This window comes from Salmo salar, chromosome 08 (assembly GCF_965601325.2).
Source record: "Salmo salar chromosome 08, fSalSal1, whole genome shotgun sequence".
Classification (NCBI taxonomy): domain Eukaryota; kingdom Metazoa; phylum Chordata; class Actinopteri; order Salmoniformes; family Salmonidae; genus Salmo; species Salmo salar.
This window is the reverse complement of record NC_138298.1, coordinates 22,275,944-22,287,871: the sequence shown is the minus strand read 5'-3', so window position 1 is coordinate 22,287,871 and position 11,928 is coordinate 22,275,944. Positions and strand designations below refer to the sequence as shown.

The 11,928-nt window shown below is 45.3% G+C and overlaps 1 protein-coding gene across 1 annotated transcript in view; it reads right to left on the bottom strand.

Annotated features, from left to right (window-relative positions):
• Positions 1-95: 95 nt before the first annotated feature.
• LOC106610216 (FRAS1-related extracellular matrix protein 2) overlaps positions 96-11,928 on the bottom strand; it is a 51,215-nt gene continuing 39,382 nt past the window's right edge. The window contains exons 12-24 of the mRNA XM_045722768.2: positions 11,246-11,376; positions 9,959-10,117; positions 9,218-9,521; positions 8,910-9,041; positions 8,368-8,699; positions 7,721-7,913; positions 7,309-7,413; positions 6,747-6,874; positions 6,198-6,332; positions 5,838-5,964; positions 2,978-3,165; positions 2,395-2,541; positions 96-2,133 (exon numbers count right to left, since the gene is read on the bottom strand). Coding sequence (XP_045578724.2) covers positions 1,531-2,133; positions 2,395-2,541; positions 2,978-3,165; positions 5,838-5,964; positions 6,198-6,332; positions 6,747-6,874; positions 7,309-7,413; positions 7,721-7,913; positions 8,368-8,699; positions 8,910-9,041; positions 9,218-9,521; positions 9,959-10,117; positions 11,246-11,376 — 2,684 coding nt within the window. The 3' untranslated portion in view covers positions 96-1,530. The remainder of the gene's footprint in view (positions 2,134-2,394; positions 2,542-2,977; positions 3,166-5,837; positions 5,965-6,197; positions 6,333-6,746; positions 6,875-7,308; positions 7,414-7,720; positions 7,914-8,367; positions 8,700-8,909; positions 9,042-9,217; positions 9,522-9,958; positions 10,118-11,245; positions 11,377-11,928) is intronic.

Genomic DNA, 11,928 nt, shown 5'->3' with positions numbered 1-11,928 from the left:
AAAAAAATACTTATGTTGAATATTTGTGCAAGCTTTTCACACAAAGAGCAGTGGACGTTCACAAGCAGTCTGAGTGAAGACTAGGACCAAAATCATTCAGAAAAGTACATTTGTATTTGGCAGTTAAAGTTGGAGTACATCAAACAATTGATTGAAATTATCACAAAATTGATAAGTCACCAATTTGATCTAAATTGGTCGGAGACAAATTTCTATACCTTAACTAATTGGCACCTATTAACTTAAATTGTCACTTGCATAAGATCAAGATGGTCACATTCTTCAGTTGATAAACAGCATCAAATGTGGGGTTTACATATTCTTCAAGTTGCACCAGGGTTTAGTAATTAATACCTTTTTTGTTTGCATTGTCCTGTGTTGACTTTGAACATCCTATACATGCAGGTATGTACAGACTTATAAGAGTTAATAATATGCACATACATGGGATTTTTTTTCTTTTAAAACCGCACCTGAAACAAAAATGTATAAAAACATTCTGAATTAATAGTTTACGCACTTGAATGGCTAAAATCACAATCCCATTGAATAGCACCATGTCTATGCTCTGCTGCAGTGGGCACACCTGCTGACGACTGAGGGCTTTGCAGTGCATCAATCAATATTAGAAAATACACAAATTTAGCGCATTTGATTCGACCGGACCGACACAACATTCGATCCACTTGGCTCTCTATCTCGCACTCAAAAAACATATCAGTTGACACGGATTGAACGACCGACAACAAACATACCGTGATAGGCTAGTTCTCTTAAGAAAAACAGGACAGAATAGTCTCCTCAAAGCTGCTCTGCACTATCAAGGGGGACATTTAGTTGCTTTTACCTTCTGGAGATGCCATTACTGTTTTAAGATTTAATTGGGATGTTCAGCTATGGCAGTTAGCTTAGTTGGAAGGGGTATTCTCCACAACATCAGCCCTTGGGGACTCCTAATATTTGACACATGAACTAAAGCACACCTGAATGGAGTTCTGACAATTGAGTTGTTGAGGGGGACTAAAACCCATGTTATACCACAGGAAAAGGGGTGAAAACACTTTTGAGGGTTCATGGATCCTCACATGACTTTCTCTCCAGGCTTGGCCAGCCATGCATGCATTCATACTCTGGTTATAGGCCCACAACACACAACTGACATCAACTGTCCCAAGAATTGGCTGTGCTGTCTTCAGTGCTAGCAGAAGGCAGGGTTAGCCCTGTCTTAGGGCTCTATTCAATCCGTATTGCTGAAGTTCAAGTGTTACAGCGTGATTGAAATTGAAAGCCATTGTTCCCGAGTTAGCAGAGGCTGTATTCACGGTAAACGCTGCATATGTCGGCTCAATCGGAAATGACCTTTTACATTTCTATCACGCAATCTATAACGCTTCAGCGGTAAGGATTGGATAGAGCCATTAGACGGCACCGCAGTGGTAAAGGGTGGAACTGTTGACAACTGTCAATGTCTTATCAGAAGGCCATGGGGACGGGATGGTGTTGGTAGGAGGGCTGCCTCTAGTCTTGAGCCTAGACCTCAGAGCTGTCCAAGCTGCTGCGCCCAGTACCCATCATGCCCTCTCTGCTGTTGCCACTCCCTCCGCTGTAGGCCGAGCACGACGAGGTGGAGTAGGGAGGGAACTGGCTCTTCTTCTGGTTCTTCCTCTTGCGCCGCACCAGCAGAATAACCACCATGGCCACCAGGCAGGTGAGAAGGATCAACCCGGCCAGGCCTACCAGCGTGGGCAGGGTGGAGGTGTCCACAGGCTCCCTGCCGGAGCTCTCCAGGAGGGGGCGCTCCAGGAAGGGTGAGTCGCGGTCCGACCCAGCCCGGTCACGTCCACCCCATGGCTGGCGCTGGCTCACCACCAGGCGGTCCGTGCGGTCCAGAGCGATGTGCTGGATGTTGGTTCCCCGATTGTTGTCGGTGCCAATGTCCTGGGCCAGGTCCGGAGCGGGGGCGGCACGACGGTAGCGACCCAGGGACGAGGGGTGGAGGTCGGGCTGAGTGTCGGCCACGGAGGACAGGCTGTGGTGGTACTCCAGGCTGCGCTTGCCGATGCCACGGTTGGCGTTGTCTCGGGAGCGGACGGTGTAGATGGTGTGGATGAACCACTCCCGACCTGCAGCCACCTGGAACATCCAGACACAGTGGAGCTTGAGGTTAGTGATAAAGACTTTGGCCTATACCTTTGAGTGTGTGATTACAAGAAAATTCTAGTTTTTTTGTGCAAGTAATCAAACTCAGATTTCAGAAACCAGATTGAATTCAACCATGCAGAGACTATTTTCCCATTGGTATCCAGTTTACAGACCATTAGGTACGATTAGAGTCAAAGAGAGAGCCGCGGGGTGGGGGCGTGCGTGCGTGCGTGTGTGTGTGTGTCAGCTGACCTGGAAGAGAGGCGAGGAGGACAGGGCGAATCCGTCTGAACCAGGCTGTCTGACCAGAGGCAGGCCTCCAGGAGTGTCCAGGGCCAGAGTGGCATCAAACAGCACATCTCCAAACGCTGTGGCCTGGGTCTCTGGCTGAGCCTTGTCCTGAGGAGGAAAACACACACAGGTTAGACCGCTGAAATAATTAGAGATAGAACCTAACTTAGATTATATAGAATGTCTATGGATTAGAGGTAGGTAGTTTAGCGGTTAAGAGCATTGGGCCAGTAATCTAAAGGTAACTGGTTCGAATACCGTGGCCGACTAGGTGAAAAATCTGTCGACATGCCCTTGAGCAAGGCACTTAACCATAATAGCGCCTGTAAGTCGCTCTGGATAAGATCGTCTGCTAAATGACTAAAACGTAAAATGTATTTCAACAGCCTAACAGCAGCATAGCTCACGTACTGAGATGTCAAGAACACAAATGGTTGTAGATGGTTGAAGCAAGAAATTACTTGTGAATTACTAAATATAGCAAAACTGACCAAACTGCATTCAAAGTGACCATAACAAAACTCCAGAGGAATTCCGTACGCACCAGGATCTTGAATCTGTAGAGCAGTGAAGGAGCGTCGGCCAGGCAGCCATACTCCTTGTTGGTGGGGTTGTACTTGGGGACGTAACCGTCAGCTCCTGTACACAGGAACACCTTCTCTATACTGCAGGAGAAGGAGTCACCCAGGTTCTGGACTGGGTCCACCATCACACGGCCGTAGATAGAGGAGCCTGGAGAGGGGGGTGGAGGGAGAGATGGAGGGGGATGGAGGGAGAGATTAGAGGAGGGTGGTGTCCATTGCTCTGTGACAGTTCAACAAGCACTGAAAGCTTCATTAAATGGTTATTAGACTGTTAAATATGATCTTTACATTCAAACTCAGAAAGCAGTTAGATAGAAAGCTGTGTGAGTTCTATAAGATAAAAAAGCAAATAATATACACTGAGTGGACAAAACATTAGGAACACCCTACTAATATTGAGTTGCACCCCCTTTGCCCTCAGAACAGCCTCAATTCATCAGGGCATGGACTCTACAAGGTGTCCAAAGTGTTCCACAGTGATGCTGGACCATGTTGATTCCAATGCTTCCCACAGCTGTGTCAAGTTGGCTGGATGTCCTTTTGGTGGTGGACCATTCTTGATACACAAACTATTGAGCGTGAAAAATCCCAGCAGTGTTGCAGTTGTTGACACTCAAACCGGTGCGCCTGGCACCTACTACCATACCCCGTTCAAAGGCACTTCAATCTTTTGTCTTGCCCATTCACCCTCTGAATGGCACACATACACAATCCATGTCTCAATTATCTCAATGCTTAAACATCCTTCTTAAACCTGTCTCCTCCCCTTCATCTACACTGATTGAAGTGGCTTTAACAAGTGACATCAATAAGGGATCATAGCTTTCACCTGGATTCACCTGATTAGTCTATGTCATGGAAAGAGCATGTATGTTGACTAGTGGTGTATCTATCTATATGTTGACTAGTGGTGTATCTATCGATATGTTGACTAGTGGTGTATCTATCTATATGTTGACTAGTGGTGTATCTATCTATATGTTGACTAGTGGTCTATCTATCTATCTATCTATCTATCTATCTATCTATCTATCTATCTATCTATCTATCTATCTATCTATCTATCTATCTATCTATCTATCTATCTATCTATCTATCTATCTATATGTTGACTAGTGGTGTATCTATCAATATGTTGACCAGTGGTGTATCTATCAATATGTTGACCAGTGGTGTATCTATCTATATGTTGACTAGTGGTGTATCTATCTATATGTTGACTAGTGGTGTATCTATCTATATGTTGACTAGTGGTGTATCTATTGATATGTTGACTAGTGGTGTATCTATCTATATGTTGACTAGTGGTGTATCTATGTTGACTAGTGGTGTATCTATCTATATGTTGACTAGTGGTGTATCTATCTATATGTTGACTAGTGGTGTATCTATCTATCTATCTATCTATCTATCTATCTATCTATCTATCTATCTATCTATCTATCTATCTATCTATCTATCTATCTATCTATCTATCTATCTATCTATCTATCTATCTATATGTTGACTAGTGGTGTATCTATCTATCTATCTATCTATCTATCTATCTATCTATCTATCTATCTATCTATCTATCTATCTATCTATCTATCTATCTATCTATCTATCTATCTATCTATCTATCTATCTATCTATCAATATGTTGACCAGTGGTGTATCTATCTATATGTTGACTAGTGGTGTATCTATCTATATGTTGACCAGTGATGTATCTATCTATCTATATGTTGACTAGTGGTGTATCTATCTATATGTTGACTAGTGGTGTATCTATCTATATGTTGACCAGTGGTGTATCTATCTATATGTTGACTAGTGGTGTATCTATCGATATGTTGACTAGTGGTGTATCTATCTATCTATATGTTGACTAGTGGTGTATCTATCTATCTATATGTTGACCAGTGGTGTATCTATCAATATGTTGACCAGTGGTGTATCTATCAATATGTTGACCAGTGGTGTATCTATCAATATGTTGACCAGTGGTGTATCTATCAATATGTTGACCAGTGGTGTATCTATCTATATGTTCACTAGTGGTGTATCTATCTATATGTTGACCAGTGGTGTATCTATCTATATGTTGACTAGTGGTGTATCTATCTATCTATATGTTGACTAGTGGTGTATCTATCTATCTATATGTTGACCAGTGGTGTATCTATCAATATGTTGACCAGTGGTGTATCTATCTATATGTTGACCAGTGGTGTATCTATCTATATGTTGACTAGTGGTATAGCTATGTATATGTTGACTAGTGGTGTATCTATCTATATGTTGACTAGTGGTGTATCTATCTATATGTTGACTAGTGGTGTATCTATCTATATGTTGACTAGTGGTGTATCTATCTATATGTTGACTAGTGGTGTATCTATCTATATGTTGACTAGTGGTGTATCTATCGATATGTTGACTAGTGGTGTATCTATTTATATGTTGACTAGTGGTGTATCTATCTATATGTTGACTAGTGGTGTATCTATCGATATGTTGACTAGTGGTGTATCTATTTATATGTTGACTAGTGGTGTATCTATCTATATGTTGACTAGTGGTGTATCTATCTATATGTTGACTAGTGGTGTATCTATCTATATGTTGACTAGTGGTGTATCTATCTATGTGTTGACTAGTGGTGTATCTATCTATGTGTTGACTAGTGGTGTATCTATCTATATGTTGACTAGTGGTGTATCTATCTATATGTTGACTAGTGGTGTATCTATCTATATGTTGACTAGTGGTGTATCTATCTATATGTTGACTAGTGGTTCCTAGAGTGCCCACTAGGGGTCAGTAGTAGTCCAGTACCCTCTGAGAAGGCTGTGTCGGTGCTCTCTCCGAACCCCATGGATCCGTCCGACAGCCACAGCTCCCTCTTGGACAGCAGGAACATCTGGGTGTTCAGACTGAACTCAGCCGCCACCGGGTCACTCACCTGGGGTGGTCAGAGGGCAAAGGTCAAACACATGCACCAAGAGAGTTGATAAGATTTAAACGTTTGGTTCAATGCATTTAATCAACAAGTATCTACTACTATTGTTTTTAGCCTCATACAACACCAAGACAAATCAGCATTGGTGAATGACAAAGTTTCCTCTTGATTCTAGCGTCTTGGGTATGCTAGTCTGCCAGAGACTGTGAGTATGCAGTGGTGGTGGTGGTTCTGACCTGCTGGAAGCGGATGTCCATGTGGAAGGTGAGGGGTTCTCGTGGGTGACACACAGGGGGAATGCTGAACTCCCCATTGGGAGAGGCACTGCAGGGGATCATCTTCACTGTGTACGTGCCAGAGTAGTCCCGCACCTACAGACAACAACATCATTAAAACAACTTTAAAACACACCAACCATTTAAGGTAGTTACTGCTGGTCTGGTATCCATACTGTATGTGCTGCTAAAGCTAACGCTAGTCTTCTGTCATTACCATCTACCAGTTGGCTTCAGCACAAACACTAAGAATACAAAGTTAAAGGTAGACTCAACAATATGACATAGGTACACAAAGTAAACAGCATAGTGGGTCCATTTCCTCAACAACTAAGAGCGCTCAGCTGTTTTGGTCCTGCACCTACCACGCTCGAACAGCGTGAAGCGAACCCGTGCACATACGCAGATACTGTGTGTGACAGTGAAGTCTTGCATCTCGCGCATCGCAATATCCACGTCATATCGCTGAGTCTACCTTTAAGACATACAATGATCAAGATGGCAGCTCACAGCGAAGTCAGAGACGAAGCTCCACTGCTGCATGGGCTGGTTGTAGGTGGGCTCAGTCCTGATCAGGGCCAGGGTGAAGGTCAGGCCAGAGAGGTCAGCACACATCACCATGGACGACAGAGTGGTTCCTGGAAACACACAGTCAAACCTCTCTTGAGTCTCACACATACATTTCTGTTGAGCGTTTCTTTGCTTTATGTGTCTGACAAGGGCATACATGAACACACCGTCTTAGGACCGCCGTTGTACTGTAGACTGTATGTCTAAGTTAAAGATGAACGCACCTCGTTGTAAGGTATACACATTTTACGTTGTTGATGGTAGTTTTATTCTTACTGAAAAAGGGTAATGTCCTGTTGACATTTAGCAGAACAACCCCTAAGACGGGTCCATTCTAATAGCGGTACAGAATCTGGGTCACAGTGCAACCCAATAGGAGAGAAAGCTATGCAATCACCCTATCGTGTGTGTATGTGTGTGTGTGTGTGTGTGTGTGTGTGTGTGTGTGTGTGTGTGTGTGTGTGTGTGTGTGTGTGTGTGTGTGTGTGTGTGTGTGTAATACCTGGGTGGGACATGACAAACTGTCCCCTGAAGCGGGCCTCAGTCTTGAAGTTGACCACCAGACGTCCCTCCTCGTTGATCCTCATGCTGGTGGGGTACATGGATCCTATAGGGACACAGTTCCATCGAACCAGGGTTATTGTCCACCTCTATCATTCACTGGTGAAATAATGCATTATTTACATTTTAGTCATTTAGCAGACACTCTTATCCAGAGTGACTTACAGGAGCAATTAGGGTTAAGTGTCTTGCTCAAGGGCACATCGGCAGATTTTTCACCTCGTCAGCTAGGAGATTCTAATCAAATGTGCCTGCAGACTATTAATTATACAGGTATTAAGTGAGTTATACAGCAAGTCATCCACCTCACTGTAGCACTTAAAATAGCCAACAGTGGGCCGAATTGGCTGTACCTTGTAGCTCAGCCTCCGGCGGGCTGCCGATTCCGTCCTGCCACAAGATGGCGGTGTCGTACACAAAGGTGAGCTTGAGCTCTGACTGCAGGTCAAAGTGCTGCCATCCTCCCACGGCCACGGGGGAGTGGAAGACGTAGGACACATAGAGAGGCACGCGCAGAGTCACGTAGGACTGGACCAGGTTCAGCACCTAGAGGGAGAGCAACACAGAGATACATAGTCAGGGTCACCTTCAACTGTACCTGGATCAACATATACCACAGTACAAAACAGAAGGATAGGAACACTTCAGAGCATTCAAGCATGAAAGGTAACACAGAGGGAATTTAACACCGAGGGAATTTAACACCGAGGGAATTTAACACCGAGGGAATTTAACACAGAGGGAATTTAACACAGAGGGAATTTAACACCGAGGGAATTTAACACCGAGGGAATTTAACACCGAGGGAATTTAACACAGAGGGAATTTAACACAGAGGGAATTTCAAAATGTCTACTTTCAACTTGACAGATTACTGAAAAAACAATGACAGCAGACTGAGTAATCGAGAGTTGCACACAGAGAACAGCCAGCGTGTCAGTGTGTGTGTGTGTGTGTTTGCATCAGTGCATATGTGTTTATGTCTCTCTCTCTCCAGTACCTGTCCATCCGTCCCGATAGAACCTCCACAGGTGGTGAGCAGCTCGGACATGTCGTAGTAACTATTAAACTCCCACAGACAAGCCTCCAGATTCAGGTTCCTGTAGAATCTCAGGCTGTTGGTGGAGCGCATGTCGGTGCTGTACTGGTAGGGCGACGTCTCGCCGATGATCTCAGGGTTCTTGGTGGCGTCGGTGATGAAGCCGTGGCCCGTCTGGATCTCGTTGAAGTCCAGTAGGTTGGAGCAGCGGTGGTTGCCCACGCGCGTGCCGTCCGGAGACAGGGTCAGCTCGAAGTTGGACAGGGGCCGCGTAGAGATGACCGGTAACATGCCTGAGGAGAAGAGAGGTGAGAGAGAGACGGTTTCAATACATCATCAATCAATTGCAACATTTATAACTCTTTTAATGACCTGGTAACTTTTTACCCTTGACAACTGATCTTGAATCAGTTCTTTCTACCTCAGTCCTATTGTCATGTTAGCTAAACAATCAAACTGACTCTAGACCAGTATGTAAGGACATGACAGAGCCTGTTACTCACCGTCCATGTGCGGCATGTTGACAGTGAGTTTGATGAGGTTGGGGAAGTCAGGGTGGTCAGGGCCGGTGTAGCGGATCTTAGCAGAGAAGGGCTCAGCTCCCACCGTGCCAGGGATACGGGGTTGACACAGACCTACACAGGCACACGAGACATATTATTGTCGGACAGACAATCATCCTTGAACTCTCCATCACAAGGCCTACGTAACTCTGTCCTAATAAGGACACATAACAGATGTCATCAACAGTCATGAAGGTTGATGTCACTGAACTCTGAAGTCGTCATCGTCGTCCCCGGTCTCTACTCACCCTCCTCCTTGCTGACCACCACGATGGGGCTGGACAGCTCCAGACCAGCATCCCCGTTCGTATTGAACGCCCGGGCAGCACACTGGACTCTCGACCCAGCCTGGAAGTAGATGGAGTCCAGGGTGATGGACTTAGTGTTGGTGAAGAAGGTGTTGGTGTCCACCTCTCTCACGGGCGAGGTGACCCCGTCCGACCCGCTGGGGGCGCTGACCAGCCAGCGGTACTGGGTCAGGGTGTCGTTGATGCTCTCCGCCGTGCAGATGGAGCCCGTCTTGTCAAAGTCGTGGTATTTGGGGTTGCAGGCCTGCAGGTCAGGGAGGGGCCACATGTATGTGGGATTATGGCATGTAATAGGACTATACACAGTAGTCTTGTAAACCACGCTCAACACGTGAAGTGAAGTTTACGAGGCTATATGCAATGGTATATCGGTAATATGTATTTGAGAATACACGTGTACATTTGTTATGCCGGTGAAAGGGTCTCACGTTTAGGATTTAGTCAGAACTGGAGAAAGCATTTCAATGGAAAATGGATTGATTTACCACTTAAACAACAGGTTTTGAAACTACGAAACACAAAGACCTTCAGTTTGAAGCCTCGGCTTTTTGGACTGGATGAAAGTATTCCGACATTGTCGCTAGCTTAGCTTTACATGGTTAAACACCTGGATGTAAGGTGTGTGTGTCTAGGTGGTTGCATTCTGCGTGTGTGTGTCTGGACCCAGTGGCCACCACTCACCGTCACACAGACGATGGGGTAGCCAGTAGAGGGGTGAGGGTTGTCCCTGGCGCGGGCAGTGTCATCGTACATGAGCAGGGACACCACAGTAGGCACAGCCGGGAAGGTGACGTCTGCCACGCTGTCCATCTCCTCGATGTACACAATTGCCTTACTCATCTGATGAACGGGAGAGAGAGATTCAAAACACCATTCCACGGGTATTGTACACCTTGTTCTACATTGTAAACTTGGACGTTTGAGAAGGTGGGGTCCTCCTTTAGAACAGCATATTTGTAATACCAAAGGAGAAAAGTGAGTTAAAGTGAGCGTACGCCTCTAGCATTATTTGTGGCAGGTTAGTGGTATGGTACAGTACATGTCTGGGATGCCACATAGCTGTGTTTGTAGGTCACACTGCTCTGTGGGATGACTTGAGGGACATTCTCATAGCATGGACTCAACCAGGACGTCTTTTTATAATAGCTGGTGATTTGGGTGCTGGGGCTGCTGACAGTGGCAGCTGCTGCCTGGCTATTTGTGTGTTCAAGTGTGTGTGCATGCCCTGAGACCTGCTGAGGGTATTTATATGGTGTGTGTGTGTGTGTGTGTGTGTGTGTGTGTGTGTGTGTGTGTGTGTGTGTGTGTGTGTGTGTGTGTGTGTGTGTGTGTGTGTCTCTCGGTGGGTGATCTAGGTGGGTGCCAGCAGCATACCACCCTGCATCTCACTGCCGGCTTGCCTCTGAAGCTAAGCAGCTAAGCAGGGTTGGTCCTGGATGGGAGACCAGATGCTGCTGGAAGTGGTGTTGGAGGGCCAGTAGGTGGCACTCTTTCCTCTGGTCTAAAATAAAAAAGATCTCAATGCCCCAGGGCAGTGATTGGGGACATTGCCTGGTGTAGGGTGCCATCTTTCGGATGGGTAGCTAAACAGTGTCCTGACTCTCTGTGGTCACTAAAGATCCCATGGCACTTATCGTAAGAGTAGGGGTGGTGTCCTGGCTAAATTCCCAATCTGGCCCTCATACCATCACGGTCACCTAATCATCCCAAGTTTACAATTGGCTCATTCATCTCCCCTGTAACTATTCCCCGGTTGTTGCTGTAAATGAGAATGTGTTCTCAGTCAACTGACCTGGTAAAATAAGGTTTAAATAAATACAGAGTGAGTGCGTGAGTGCGTGAGTGCGTGAGTGCGTGAGTGCGTGAGTGAGTGAGTGAGTGAGTGAGTGAGTGAGTGAGTGAGTGAGTGAGTGAGTGAGTGAGTGAGTGAGTGAGTGAGTGAGTGAGATCCCATGCCCTCAGTCTTACTTGCGTTTCTGCGACCATGTACTCATCAGGTTTCATGTGGACGACGAAGGCTTCTCTCATCTCTCTCTGGCCGTCATACAGGATCTGCACCTCCACAAAGAGTTCTGTCTCGCCCTCCTTGAACTCCACATCTTGAGAGACACACACGGTTAAACAAGAGCTTAATAAGGATCTCTATTAAAAATGTATCAGGTCGTTTTTGGTGTGAATGGGTTATACACGACAATGCCCAACACAGTATGACAACGATGGCTGCATAGGGGCAATTCTACGGTAACAGGAAAGAGAATAATGCTGAGAATTTAAAATGTCTGTCAAACATGAAACATATCATTGCAAAGTTAAACGAACCATACAACTCTCTGACAAGGACTACTTTTAACAATTTACACTGAAAATTCTACAAAAAAACCGAATTTACTTGAAGAACAGTGCAGATGCAAAGTTTGGTAACAGAATGACGGTTTGTGCTGTTTCTTCAAGTAAATGTGTTTTTGAAAAATGTTCAGTGGACATTGTTAAAAGTCGTCCTTGTGCAGAGAGTCGTATGGTTTATTTTACTTTGCAATCATTGTTTTTTCTTTGACATCCATTTTAAAGCATCAAATCTGAGTCTCAACATCATTCTGTTACTGTGGTAATGGCCCTCACCCTCCGACAGCGGGTTGTAGTCCTCTCCAGAC